Source organism: Neopsephotus bourkii, unplaced genomic scaffold (assembly GCF_033783945.1).
Source record: "Neopsephotus bourkii isolate Nb327-2 ecotype Australia unplaced genomic scaffold, CSIRO-AGI_Nbou_v1 NB_1388, whole genome shotgun sequence".
NCBI classification, from domain to species: domain Eukaryota; kingdom Metazoa; phylum Chordata; class Aves; order Psittaciformes; family Psittacidae; genus Neopsephotus; species Neopsephotus bourkii.
In genome coordinates this window covers 609,282-624,675 of record NW_026901866.1, presented here as the reverse complement: position 1 = coordinate 624,675, position 15,394 = coordinate 609,282, and the positions used below count along the sequence as shown (strand labels likewise).

At 38.9% G+C, this 15,394-nt stretch overlaps 1 protein-coding gene across 5 annotated transcripts in view; it reads left to right on the top strand.

Annotated features, from left to right (window-relative positions):
- NPAS3 (neuronal PAS domain protein 3) overlaps window positions 1–15,394 on the top strand; it is a 613,669-nt gene that overhangs the window by 579,257 nt on the left and 19,018 nt on the right. For all 5 annotated transcript variants that reach the window (XM_061367584.1, XM_061367583.1, XM_061367585.1 and 2 more), the window contains 2 exons: window positions 3,376–3,569; window positions 9,202–9,308. In XM_061367584.1, the coding sequence (XP_061223568.1) occupies window positions 3,376–3,569; window positions 9,202–9,308 (301 nt within the window). The remainder of the gene's footprint in view (window positions 1–3,375; window positions 3,570–9,201; window positions 9,309–15,394) is intronic.

Sequence of the window (15,394 nt, the reverse complement as noted above, 5' to 3'; positions counted from 1 at the left end):
GGAGTGTCAGGCAAAGTTGATATAGGATTTTTTTAACAAAGCAATCAAACAGTACTGAAGTATTTTATGGCATTTGTTTTGCTTCAGCATGAGTTCTTTACAGCTGTGTATGTGTTATTTTCATTTCACAGTGTTAGAAGTTTTATTGTTGCAGAATGCTTTTTGGTTCATCAAAGTCCAAGTACAGCTGTTATCCAGCTCAGTTACACTACAAGCAATGGCACAGGTCAGAATGTCTTACGTCAAACACTGGTCTAGATCAGGTCACAAGGTTTATTTTGACCATAAGATTTCCCTCTGCATGAAATCATCACGCAAGTTACTATATCTGCCAATAAACAGTTTGTAAGCAAAAGTCGCTGAACTGGTAACCAATTGCAGCTCCCATTAGATTAAAAAAGGAGTCTTGCGACTAATTTCATTTAGGAAGTACATGCAGAAATGCTGGGGAAATCTGTACAGCTCTTGACATACAAAGTTTCTGGTGATCCTTGTGATCAGGAATATAGCATTCACCCAAATTTTATAATGGACAGAGCACAATATCACTGTTTTCTGTGACATCTAAATGTGCCAGTCTATTCCTATAGCATTATTAGAGAGAACTATTTTATTTTAAAGATGGATTTGGACTGTTGCATGCCTTTAGAAAAAAAAAAATTCTAAAGAAAACTGCACAGAAGAGGTGCATTTACTTTTAATTTTCAGAATATTCCTGGCAAATTTTTGTTAAATATTTACATCTGGGTCCAAGTGTTGTCCTTCATAAAACAGTTTATTCTTGCAATTTAGCTTCATTAAAGTCATAATACTGCTTTAGGATATGATAGACTGGTGCTGTGGGATTGAATTATAAAGAGATTAATTTTAGCTGCTGGAGATAATTGACCCTATAATTCCTATCACCCCTAATCCCAGTTCAAATGAACCAGTGTTAAAAGTGGCAGTACTCACAATGTAGACAAGGTCATGACAGCTAGAATTGTTTTTTACTACCAATTAGTTTTCCCACTTGGTGCATTTAACTAATGTTGTCATAGAAAGGGATTTCAGGCATGGAAATACAGTTTCTTTAGAGGCACGCAGGCACCGGAACTGATGGGTGGTATGATGTACATTTCCTAGTGTACAGAATCAGAATGCAAGTGAGTGCTAACTCCTAAAATTTGAAACCATGTGAGGATTTAGAACATGTTTTGATCTATGATAAAGCTAGGAACAAGCTAAATAATTTGAATCTGGAAGCAAACTCTCTTGAAATTCAACAATGTTAATATATAGTGGGTCTAGCAGGTTTGGAACTGCTTCTTGTAGTAATAGTGCATCTGAGGTGTGTTTTAGATGAAAAAAGTGACTGCATAGAGAGCTGTTCAAAAACAAATCATGTTGATGCTTAGGTGCAAATGACATGGGAGTTTTTAAAAATACAAGGAAGAGATAAACGGATTTCAAGTATGATATATCTTAAAAATTCCCTCAAGTGATAGTGCCAACTTCAAAAAAATTAGCATAAGGACTCTTATGAAAAAACGACAGAACAATACTTTTGCATAGCACGTTCAGTATAAGATTATTTTTCACGTAATTACTAGTTATCCATCAGCATTTTTTCAAGCATTTACAGATTTGAGTCTTGCAGTAAGCTGAAACTGCATGATAAAAAGAGACAGATAATGATAAAATGCAGATGTATGTGCAAGCATAGCTAGAAGGAGCATAACATACTATTACTGTCCCTCCTGTGAAGTTAATCCTGTTTCTTTTAGCTATTTCTTCATTAGTTAATGAGGTCTTGAGGAAAAAAAATAAAAATAAAGTGTGTTTGAAATGGTGTTTTTGCATCCTTGCCTTTAGGAACTTTTTCAAATATTCATAGTAGAGTTTACCCTTGGAAAGTGCATTAAGTGTGAGCTGAGGCAATGATTACTTCAAATGTGGATGGTCAGAAACCTGCAAGTGAAATGGACAAACACAGCAGCTAATCACTTTCCTCATTCAGATTCACCACACTGGCTGAAGTCAAAATGTAAAATAATGGAGAAGGGAGATATTTTAATGATTAGGTTAAAAAAAAAAGAAACACACTTCAAGCTTAGATCACAGATCTGAATTAGATTTGAACTTCAATGCACTTTGGTTTGCAGTCTTACTAATGAAAGATTTTCTTCTTTCTCACTTTCTATTAACACTCAATCTCAGATCAGAAACAAAGAGTTTGGCTGCTGTCTTTGTAAGATGAGTATTAGTGGACTTACAGTTACATCCCATCTCTGTCACCTCCTCACATGCACCTGGCACCAACATCTCCATTGACCACTGGGTAGTGTCTGGGATCACAGTGAAAGGGGCTCCCATCTCCTAGAAGTCTTCTCTTCATGTTGATGTTGTAATACACTGAGGGTGAAAATCTGAGACAGCCCTCAACTGCAAGTTCTTATGGCTCTCCTATCCATGAGTACAGCATCTGCTTTTTCCATTTTCAGTTTGACATCTAGCAACAGTGCTGTATTTATATTCTTTTATTTCAAACAAACAAACACCTCTTTCTTTATCCACAAAACACCTTAAGGGTGAATTATTCTTTTGCCAGTTTCAACTTACCCTATTTAAGCAGGCAGCATTCTTGGAATTTCATTCTGTAGGGGTGTAATTGGATTTTCCAGGCATCTTCTGGCATTATCTTGTGAATAGGGAAAGAATCTGCCTGACCCCAGAACTATCAATACGTACATAGTGTGCTAGGTAAAGGCATTACATGTCTACAAGCTCTTAAAAAAACTTGCTGTGGATGCAGGAAGACCATCCTGCAGCTGAGCTCATTGATCACTTCTAGGCTGTTGCTTCTCAAATTGCCAACCACAAGGAAGTAATTTGTCTGTGACCATGCCTCCATGGTGTAGGTGACTAGCAATTCAATTAAATCCATTCTGGAAAAGTTTCAAAACCATCTTTTTGTCTCATATTCAATCTCCAATTGTTATAAAATCAATACTTTATTAATTTCTACCTTCACAATTTCAGTTTTATCCCACTCTCTTTTCTTTTCTTGAATTTCTAGTTTGGTTTTTTTTCTGCCTTTCTTTCTGCAACCACCACAACAGAAATCAATACCACAGGAGTTCTGAGGTTTATATCTGATGAATGTGAAGCATTTGCTTGTTAATGTTCTTGCCTTCTTTTTTGCCATGAGGACATATAGAACATGTTGACAGCCAATATTAATAAGCTTAACACTAATACTGGCAGTTACTTAGTACAATTTTTGGCTGTGTTAAGTGGTCTGTAAAGAATAGTAATGCTATCCGTTAAAAGAAACTGATGTCACAGTTGCAACCAGAATTCACTGGGGTTTCTTTTGTTGTTTTTATTTTCCAGGTGATTCATATAACAGGCCGGTTACGTCTGAGAGTGTCACTGTCCCACGGACGGACAGTACCCAGCCAAATCATGGGACTTGTTGTCGTTGCTCATGCTTTGCCACCTCCTACAATTAATGAAGTCAGGATTGACTGCCACATGTTTGTCACTCGTGTGAATATGGACCTCAATATCATTTACTGTGAAAATAGGTACAGCATTTAGCCCTTTTTTTCTTTGTTTTAGCTGTGTGTATTCTGTGTTCCATGGGCTTTGCAAAAAGCTTTAAAACTGTGACTCCTGCAGCATCATCTGGGTGTTGTCTGAGAGCATTGAATTCACTCTTGTCATCATCACCTCCATTTTCATTACATTCTTAGAACATAAAGGTAAACGTAAAACTATAATTTGCATGGTATCTTGCTGGCATAGGGGAAGATAGGCCAGGAAAGATTCCTCTAAGCTTTCCCTGCTTTTTACAATCTCTCACCGTCCCTTTGAAAGGCAAGATTTGGGACTAGACAGACGTTGGTCTGACCTGTATAGCTGTCCTTATGCTCCCCCGTCCTCCCCTCCACAAGTCGTTCTGTCTGAAGTTTTAAAGTTTTCCATTTTTGAGCTAATTTGCAGATTACAGCACATCGTGCTCAGTGTTTAATGGAACAGAAGCACAGATGGCCTAGATAGTAGGCTAGAGAGGTGGGATCTGTTGCAGTAAGAGGTGGGAAAACTGTAGAATAAAATTGGTTAAGGGCATACTGGGAAGACAGCAGTGAAATGGGAACAGGTGATGAGAAGTTGGTTGGGGGGGCTATGCTCAATGTGACAGCGACACGTCATCTAGGAAGGTGAAAGATGGGATTTAAATTCAGCTGTCTACTCCCTGGGGGCTGGCAGCTGGTACCATTGGGGGGTGCCCATGGGGGTCTGTCAGAGAGGGGCTTGGCAGCCAGGCCCCATCCCACCATCCCAGCCTGGAGCAGCGCAGCAGGGGGCATGGGGCAGCACCAGCCCTAGGCATTGGGCACCTTCCTGGGGACAGGCCAAGGGCAGCACTTGGGCCAGTGGCCAGGCAGAACAGGGACGTGGGGAGCTGGAGACAGGCCCTGCTGCAGCATCCCTGGGGCAGGGACTGATTCCCTGGGGGGTTGGCATGGTGTTCTGGGCTGTGGGCAGGGTGTGGAGAGCCGTGGGAGGGTGAAATGACATCTGGGGCTGGGCAAGACCCTTAAGGCTTATTGGTGTCCTCAGGGCCCTGGAAAATAAAAGTAAATCCAGGGAACAGGATATCTGAGGAGGAAGATACAAGTAATAAAGAAGTTTGGGTCCACTGATGGAAGTCTGAGCTTGGGGAGAAAGGTTGGAAAGGAAGAAGAAAAGTAATGCACCCAAAAGAAATTTTGTCAAGGAGAGCTATCATCAAAAAGCGGAACAATCAAGATGGGTAATGCAAGCTTTTCATGTGACAGCAGCCATGACATATGATAAGTTAATAGTAGAAACTCTCTGAAATGAGCAATCATAATTGTTCAATCATAACAGAGTACCTATGATCAGGATAGCACATCAATATAAACTCTTATAAAAATGGATAAGTGCAAATGCTTTGTTGAATCAGGGCCTTAAACATTTTCAATAAACTTGGATTTCAGTTAAGAGGTTATCTTTGCTGTCATGTTGCTGAACTGCCACAGTAGTATTACTAATAATATTACTTGGCTACTAGAGAGAACACTTCATCTAAACTTCCAAAGCATTATCTAGAAGAGAATATATTAGCCTATTTTTTAAGCTTGGAAAAACTGCTCTGTAGAAAGTGGCTTGCACAAGGTCACAGAGAAAGTTTCCTTAGAAGAGAAACTCAGTTTGGGCTGAGTTTTTCCCTGTGGCTCTAACCAGTGAGCACCTAGATTCTGCATATTCTGGCAAATGGTGAAAATGCTCTGGGGATTAGAAGCAGGATCTAGAAGAAACCTTTTGCCTTTGATTTGACTGCAGCCTATCCAGGTAGTAATGGAAAGCTGCTACCACTACAGAGCTCTTCAATGGCTTCTGGAAATGAATTGCTGGTGTCTGTCCATTAAGGTAAAGGCAACATTATAAAGCAACTTTGCATTTTTTGCTATAGATTTTTTCTTATATACTAGAGTAGAGTACATATGATGGTACCTGAATTTATGTTGCAATAGTTCCATTTTAAGCCCTTGTGTTAGTGTTAAAAGTACTTTATAAAAGGAATTTCACATAGTAGAAACGCTTCTTCAGGTCTGGGAGATGAATGTTAGCTCACTGAGGCAGCGGGATTTCCACTGAGGGAAAATGGAGCAAGATTGACAGAACTTGGATTTCATAGCAAGTACAAAGCAGAATATGACTGTAAAAGCTGGAAGAATAGTAAGGACAGAGGAGGGGAAGGAATTTACTGAACAGCTGATTGAAACTGTCAGATGAATTATCTGGGCATCTGCCAAGGCCATTCTCCGAGTCAGGGAAGTTGGGATCTCTCTTCTGGGACTGTAGAAAAGGAGATAAGTATCCCATCGTGAATAAATGAGCTTGACTCCTGGCACTTGTGGGCAGCCAGGAAATTCTTTGTGGTGCCACAGTAAAGAAAGCACAACATTGATGAAAACAGAAAAAAATGGATCCATGCTGGGGAAGCTGTAAGCACTCTTTATGGAGCAATGGGGAGTTTCTGGCAGCTGCAGGGAATATAGAGCAGAAGCCATGCTACTTAACTAAAATGAATGCTCACAGTGGACCATTGGATCAGCAGGGGTGAGATCAATAGTACTCCTAGTTTTCCAAGTGGCTGCCTGCCTGCAACAGCAGGGAACAGGAGTGACATTACTCAAGTCTTTGGGTGCATCTTGTTACTTTCCTCTGAATGAAGAGATCTGCATCAGTCCTGGACTCAGTGCACAAACTAGTAAACAGTTTGCTTCCCTCTGGGACAAGATCCATTAGCTAATACACTGGCTTTTTCTAACATTTAGTATTTTGTTCTGAGAGTGTTAAATGGGGATGTAAAATTCTGTCATCTAAAGTGTGGTATATTAATCCATGTCTGTTTTCCAAATGCAGTATTCATCATCTTTATGTCATCTAAACTTCACTATCTATTCTAAAATAGTCTAGAATAGTCTAGAATTTCTTTAGTAGTCTATGGCGTGAGAAGAGCACCTGCAGAGGAAAATCATCTTAGACAAAGGTAAATAAAACAAAATAAAGAGACTACTACTAAAGTACATCATCAGTCTGTGTATTTTCAGTGTCAGCAGTTAGTGACTGGAGACCATTTGGAGAGAGCGTAGCCACGTTTAATGTGGACTGATATAACCATATTTGCTAATATATCCCCGAAAGGAAATAAACCAGTACATATAGTGCTTTCCAAATGGAAGAGATTTTGGCCCATTGGCTATGACAGTGTTGCCGATATGAAGAAAGAGTCTTGCGTAGGGAGCCGCAAGCCTACAAATGTGTGCACAATTTGGTCCTAAATTAGCAAAGAACTGTACCATACCTACCTTTAAATTTCAGTCATGTTAACAGCCCTATAAGTCACTGGAACCGCTGATCTGCTCAAATGCAAGCCTGTGTTTGTTTTACGGATCAGGTCTGTATATTCAGACAAACCAAGTTCCTACCTATCAACCTTTCACTTAATTTTGTCAAAGACCTTGGGGGACACGAGATCTGCCTCTTTGCTAGTACTCTAAGATACACTATAATATTTTTTTTTTTTTTCTTCCATCTGTGGTACCTTTAATATAAGCAGGAGTATCCTATTTGATGTTATTTCTTTTGGTTTTGGTTTTGGTGTCATTGCTTGCCAGTGATCATCACTTCTATCTGGATATTCTTTCTGTTTCTTCTAACACTTTTTTCATTAAAAAAAAAAAATCCTATGGTCTTCATATGTCTGAAACAGCTTTTCTTTTTTAATATTATAGAATTGTATAATCAATTAGGTTGGAAAACATCATCAATTAAGATCATCAATTCCAACCTAACACTGCCAAGTCCACCACTAAACCATGTCTCTGAGCACCTCCTCTACACATCTTTTTAAATACTTGCATGGGTGATAACTGAACCACTTCCCTGGGCAGCCTGCTCCAAGGCTTGATAACCCTTACAGTGAAGAATTTTTTCCTAATATCCAATTTAAACCTCCCCTGGTGCAACCTTAAACTTAAGGGATTGTGAATCTGCTTCTACTGTTGCCTTGCTGTGTGCATTTTAATCTGTGAAGACTTTACACAAACATGATGCTGCAGAGAAACAAAATACAGCTGAGTCAGATTTACCAGAGGGGAAAGCAGAATGATCAGCTTCCATTTCGGCCCTGTGAACTGTAACAATCACAGCCTGGGTACATCACAGAGCAGTTGCATGCCTGGAGATTGCCCCTTTCTACTAGGCTGGACAGGGTGGGATTTTCAGCTGTGGTTTGTGATAAACATAAGATGGGTATCCCCAGATGGGTAGTCCATATTTGGTTGAGTTCTGTAACTACTAGGCAGTTATTTGAAAGTGCACATCCATCCTTTCATGCTCTGTCATGAATGTGGGAGACTGCTGTTTTGCTCTGTGCTAGTCTTGATTTGACAATTTTTACTAGCATATTTGAGTATACCTGCTTTACCTGTGATGTTTTTCATATTTGGTTTCATTTTTAATTGGGACAAACCATCAGTGCTGCTGTGGTGCCTGCTGTCTAATGCTTCCGTTCTCCTTCAGTCTTTTTGGTCTATGCATTCTTGGACACCCAGACAACCACAGCCCTGCTAGCCAGTGACCAAGTGGCTATGTTCACCCCCTCTGCCTGCTATAGGGGAACCCCTAAGAACTAAGCAGTTTGGTTTCTGGTTTTGCCTCCCCACTGGCCTCCTTAAGGATCACACTGCCTGGTTCTGTCAAAATGTTTGGTGTTTCTTGTTACTCCCTTAAGCATATGGCAATTATATCTTACAGTTGCAAAGTGGGCTTAATCCCAGTCATTGCAGCATATTTCAAACCCTAACACATTATTCTATGTCTATAAAACACATACTTTTAAATGCTTGTGTGAGCAAGGCATTTTCCAATTGTTTTGTTATTTTCTGTACTGCTTTTAAGGACATTGACACCTTGACAGTCCATGACAAAAGTTTACACATTCACACAGCCACAAGCACGCAGACCCCCCCACACAAAGGTCTGCAGAATAGATTTTTAAGTTTCTCTGTGCAATAAACAACAAAGTCCCAGTTGAAAGAGCCCAGAGTGAAAGCTGAGCTCCCAAATGAATTAGACTAAAAAAGATAACACCCTGAGGCATCTGTGTGTCTCAGCATTTAAATTATATCCCTTGAAATATCAGTTTGGACTTGGTGCCAAGAAATGGTTGAAGAGCTTTTTCATGGATATACCCAATAGAAGACCAATCTGTTGAAATGAAATGTGTCTCTAATCATTTGGTATAAACATAACATGTTTTTACTTTATTATGTAACCTTGAATCATCTTGGTCTTTTAATGAGGATTTTGGATTGTTGCTAATGCTTTACAATTTCATGGAATTACATTGTCTTGGTGTTATGCTACAGGGAGAATATGCACTAGAATTTAACTTTCCACTTACTTAAATGGATAAAAGGATTTCAAGGTTTCTTTAAAAAACATTTTCTTTCTTTTTTCCTTTATTTTATGGCTGTGTCTTGTTTGTATAGACATTCCATCCAAATTGCTATAGTGGTGAAAAAGCTTCTTAGCAGATTTCAATTTCTGAGTCATTTGACAGTTCTTGTATTCTTTTCCTTCTCAAATTATAGGCGCTTTTTTTTTTTATCTTTTTAGGATTAGCGATTACATGGATCTGACCCCTGTAGATATTGTAGGAAAGAGATGTTACCACTTCATTCATGCTGAAGATGTGGAAGGCATCAGGCATAGTCACTTAGACTGTAAGTACTCCCATTTTTGTCAAAATAATCTAGTACAATATTTGATTGTTCCTAAACTATTATTCGTATTGCACCACTGGGGCCTTCATCTTCCACCTACTTTTTTTGTAATAGGGTTTCATAGAGGGTAGCTCAAATACAACTTTTTTGTAAGATTTATTTTCAAGTTTTTTTATAGACATATAAGATTTTTCACATATGTGGGAATAAAAAATGATACTTGTATTACCAGAGTTTCCAGCAGCTGTTCATTTACACGTGCTGTGCATTATTTTACTCTTTCAAAGAGGTATTGCTTGAGTGAGAAATTCCCTCCCTAGCACAGAAAGTGAACTCAACTCTTTGTTTTGTATCTCTGAGTCATAACGGGGAGGTAAAAAAATGCAGCATATTTGGGATTTCTCCAGGGTTTTCAATACAGCTATAGCTCTGCCAGTGTTTTAACCACTCTGTGTATTATCATCTAAATTGCCCCCATCCCAATAGCATCTAAGTCCCTGTTATTTGCACACAGGTAAGTATCTGAAAAGGATAAGGGTAACAGAAGTACAAAAAATATGACAAGATACAAACCTTACCAGAGAGCATGTACATGTGTCTGTGTATGGGGGAAGGGAGGTTCAGCTTGATTCCTTGTAATTAAACTCTTTGTACTGCTCTTATTAAAAGCCATAGGGCCTAATTCTTTTCTTGTTGAGATCTGTTGACTTCAGCGATGGTGCTCCTGATTTACTGTGGTGCGAAAAGAGACTTGGGCCCATAATCTCTAATTTATCTGTGCCTGCAGTGAAGCCAGATAAGTCTTTGGAACTTTCAGTGACTTACTACATTTATGATTGACTTCTGTGTTTTCTTAATGTAAAAGACTGTCTGCAAACTGCCTCTTAAATTCATAGTCCCAGATTTGAATAACTGTGCTCCCTCTGAACCATGTCCTGCTAGCATTTCTTAATAAAAGGGTAGCAACCCAAACACAGGCACATTTAATTACCTTTTACAAAACGACATGACTACAATAGAAGGCAGTATAAGTCTTAAATCCAAAAGTACCTTGCATGATCTGCAAGGGACGATAGGAGGATAACTGCAACTGGAAAGCAGGAGAACAGGGACAGCTTCTATGAAAATATACAGCAGCCAACAACAGTATAAAGCTCTGTAAAACTTTCAAATAGTCCCTGAAGTTTCTAGAAGATGAGCTGTGTTTGGCATAAGAAGGTCAGGCTAGGTATATTTCTGCGGGAAAAGAATGAAATCAATTATCCAAAATTATAAACAAAGTAATTTTGCATCATTTGCATTTTGAGCATTTACTATTCAGGAGAATATGTCAGTTGCTCACAAATACAGGAGCAAATTAAAAAAGTTACTTGGTGCTCTTGAAACTGGAAGTCAAAAATGACAAGTTGCACTTCCACTGCACTATCTGACCGAGGAAATAAAAGATATTTATGACTCAGACTTAACATACCACCTGGCAGAGATGAACATCCCATTTGAAAAAGACCTTAATCTTCTGAATGACCACTTCTCTCTGAAATAGAATATGCTTTATGAAACATTCATCTTCAGAAAACTGAGAGACCTATGCAGACAGTGTGAGTGCAGTGTGGACCAGTGTATAAGCATCAGACTAGGAATCAGGAGATCCTGGAGACAGGAATGACTTCTAGAAAATGACTTCACCTTCCTGTGTTCCTACTCTCAGTGTATGTCCAGTTTAGCTGATTGGATTGCAAGGTTTATAAACAAAGGGACATTGTCCCTTTATCAGCATCTAGCACAGTGCAGTTCCAAACTTGGCTGTGTGTCTACGGAATAATTATTCTTGCTAGGCTAATTTTTTTTTCAGTAGTTGAGGCTGGTTACATCTTTTATGTTTACTTGTTCCCTTGACTTAAAGGATATTCATAGAACCATTCAAGTTGGAAGGGACTCTGTGACATCGTCTAGTCCCACCTCATGCTCGAAACAGGGTCAGCACTGATTCAAAGCAAATATTTTAGCATGGTCTTGAAAACCTCTAAAGTCAGGCTTTCCACAACTTCTCTGAGAAGCCTGTTCCAATTATCCTTAAATGGGCTTACCTATCTTCACAGTGATTTGGTTTTTTTCTTTTATCCAGTTAGTTTCCCTGGTTTGATTGTACAGCTCATGGCTTCATCTTTGCAGTAACCTCCTCACAGGTCTGCAGTTAGGTCCTCAATGAGCCACCTCTTCTTCAGGCTGGACAGCCTGGTCCTACAGCCTTTTCTCACTGGGCAAGTACTCCAGCCCCCAACCATCTTGACAGAACTCTGCTAATCTTACTGAGGTTTATCAATATATTTCCTTTGCTGGGAGCCTAAAATTAGATTCCCGATTCAATCTAAAAAGTGATAAGTGAGGGGAAATAATGACTTTCTGTACACTTTTTAGTACAGCTAGTAGAGCACACTGCTGATTCATGCTTAGCATACTGTCCACCAGAACCCCCAGGTCCTTTTCCACAAAACAACAATCCAGCCAGTCAGTTCCCAGCCTGCACCAGCAATATCATGCAATATTTTGAAGAGGAGCTTCAAGCTAAAGTAATGGTTAGAAAGCACTCACGAAAAGCAGAAGCAGGACCCAAGAAAGCAGCAAACTGAAAAGCTTGTGTATGATGGAGGGCTGCAGAATGCAGCTAAAAATATTGATGGATTTTTACAGGAGAGAAAATTATTTTTAAAGCTTACAACAAAAAGAATCCCCAATAACAATGATAGGTCTAAGGGTGAAAAGAAGCACAAATAAAACTGCCACTCTGCCTATTCGCTGAAAACATATCAGGAAAAACTGAACAAGTAACATCAGTACGCCATGCCTTCTCACCAGGTTATCCAAAGACATAGAAGAGAAAAACAAGCAAAGAAGAAAATGTTTCACAAAATCACACGTAAAAAATCATGAGGGCTGTTGATGGTTTTAAATCACAGCAGCCCATTAGAAACTTTGCAAGACAGGGCTTGTTAACACTATCTGCCTCAGACAAAAGAAGACAAAAGCAGTTTCAGGAATGTGACCATAACAAGTTTAATGGTGAAGAATGTCTGCAGAATTATAGCAGTGACAACAGTGTTTCATAAGGGAATTGCTGCCTTAATGAAAGGTCAGTTACAGTCAATTGAAAAGTTTCCATTGGCTTCAGTGGGCATGGGGATTATGCTCTAAAAAAACAAATCTGTATGGACTAGAATTCTGACCCCAGTGAATAGCAATAACTCCTAATGGTTCAGTGCAGTCAAGACTTCAACTTAGAGATAGTTAGAGCTTGATTCCCATGGGGATTAATAAAACAATGTTCATGCTCTAACTCTACATATGCCTGCATTTATTCCAACACAGCAATACATAGTGGTGATCCCACGAGTTATTGAAGCATCAGTTTTTTTCAAACAGAAGTAAAAAGTTTAGGGATATTGTTTCTATCCTGTTTCATTCAAGCCTTCACTGGTCATGCTTTTTCACAAATCTCTCAGCCAGGTGTTTGGTGTTACAATTCTACCTATGAATCTGTTTCCCATATTATAATGCTTCATGGTCTCAGAAGTTTGGGCAACTTCTCATTTATTTGTCTTCACTGTGTTTGTTGAACAAATCACTGGTAGAATCCTGATGGATAGCACTTATCATAAACCAAGTCTCTCTCTCTCAGAGGTTATAGTTTAAATGTTCTCTAGCTTAACAGCTTGTATACCATCCAGCATCGTGGCTTAGCTGGTGGCTGAGCTGACACACAGCAACTGCCTAAGCTGCAACAACTTGTGTTTGAATCCAAGCCCTCAAGAACTGCAGGTCTAGCTGTACCCTGGCTCAGAGACAGTCCCTAATCCTAGCTTTTCCTTAGGACATAAAGCATGAAAGAATTGATGTTGCATGTTTTGTGTTTCATAGTTACGCATCTAGAACTAACACCCCTCATGCCCCCGGTTCTGCTTTACCACTTATAAGAATGAGGAGGGTGGTCAACCCTCTCTTTTTACTTACCTCTGCATAGAAACACTGTGGAGCTGAACTGCATATCAAGAATAGGGTAGTTCATAAATTTTCACAAAGCCATAGGTAAAACTGCCCTTGTTCCAATGACAAGAAAATATCCCTGATATTTTGTATTAAAATATCCCTAGAAGGGTACATTTTATGTCAAATCAATATCAGAAATCAAGCAGATTAATAAAATTACTGTTGTATCGGGTCTTAGCACCATCTGTAGAGCTCAGCAAGGGTAGCTGACACTGCTCTCTGGATTACAATGCTGTGCATGTGTGCTTCACTTTGGTTGACACTGTTAACTTACAGAGGTCTGCAACATCTCTTTTTGATTTGTGAAGTAGATTTCTTGGTAAAAATGTGTGGGTGTCATGTGCTCTAGAAGTATACATCTTCCGCTTAATTGCAAAAATTAATGATTTTTGTTGAAGATCAACTATTTGGTGTTACTGTTCAATAAAGGTCATTAAGAAAGCAGCAAGGGACAATAAAGTTAAGACATCTGAAGGCAACTATAAATATACATTTGAACAAATATAGGACAATGTGCCACCATTTGAAAATTAATATGTTGCTTGCAAGAACACTGTCACAAGTATATATTGGTATATAATATGCATCTTTTCATTTTGGAATCCTAATTGAGGTCTAAGTTCAGAAACCTGACACTAGCAAAAAAGGTACTTCTTGTCCTCAGCTATTGCTTAGAAAATATCATCCAGTTTCTTCAGGATTTGATTTGCAGCTATAAGAAATACAATTCCTCAGGAACAGTGAGCCAGGGCAGTTCATTTCCCATAAAGCAATGGTCTCTGATGAGTACGTTTGGTAGCACTCCCTCTGATCTGCTTTATCCGGTTGCCAGTGGTTAGAATAATCCAGTCTTTCTGAAAATAAACTATTCTACATTCACCTTTTTCACAGCTCCCCTGTTTTTCAAGGGATATTACCCCCTCAGTCTGCTTTCAAATCAGTTATGTATTCATGATTTCTTTTATGTATGTTCAGTAGAAAAATTCTATTGCTGTACAAAATATTGCATAGTGGTTTAGCCTACCAGCTGTAGTTGAACTAACCCTTTTAACTTATGCACATCAGTTATAATTTTTTATTCTCTTAATAACCTCTAACACATGAAAAACAAATAGAATGAGTTGATAATTTCTAACAGTAAAATACACTTCACATATTTTGCTATCATGCTGTGGAATAACTCTGCAATGTCAAGTAGCACACAATTAGTAAAACTGTAGGGGGAAAAAAAGAAGTGTTTTGATCCTGAGGAATTTTTATCCTAATCAGATCGAAATTTCAATGCTCTTGTAGTGCTTAATATCTTCAATCACCAAAAAAATCAAACTGATTCCAATGTCAGGTTTTGCATTCTGTGACTGAAATGAAATGCTAAAATATACAAATGAATCTCATGTTTGTACAAGTTTATTATCATCACTAAAAAGCAAGATTGATTCTAAATTAGGCTGATAGAATGTCTGGTATTTAGCTAATTCTTAAACCAAGCCCGCCTGGCATTCTGATGACAGTCTAGTGTATGGTGTTTTCAGAGTATTGCAGAAGGGTTGATCTGACCACCTGCACAATCGTCCTCTCTGTCCATACAATGGGCCAGCCAAGATTTCTGAATTGGAGACTGGAATCCCTATGTCCTTTTGACTGGAGATAATGGCGTCAGAGCAAGATTAGGGAACAGGAGATGAGAAACTAGAAGAAACAGGGGCCTATGAGGAAAACATTTTTTTATTCATACAAGTTAAAAAGGGAGCATGGACTTTGGTTTTAGCCCATGGCTAGTGCTTGTTTTTCAGTCCTAATGAATCTTAAAAAGCTTATACTTAACCAAGAGTGTGCATGTTCCGTGTCCTTTAGCCGTACTCTGAAATCCTGCAGACGTTGTGTTTGCTCCTGCAAATGCTTCTTTGGGTTAGGAGGGACACTGGTGCATCTAGTTTAACTTCTTTGTCTGCTCTCTGACCAAAGCCAGTTACTTTACAAGAATGGGGAAAACACTCTGCAATATACATATACGTACACCTTGCACTCTTGTTTTCTCCATA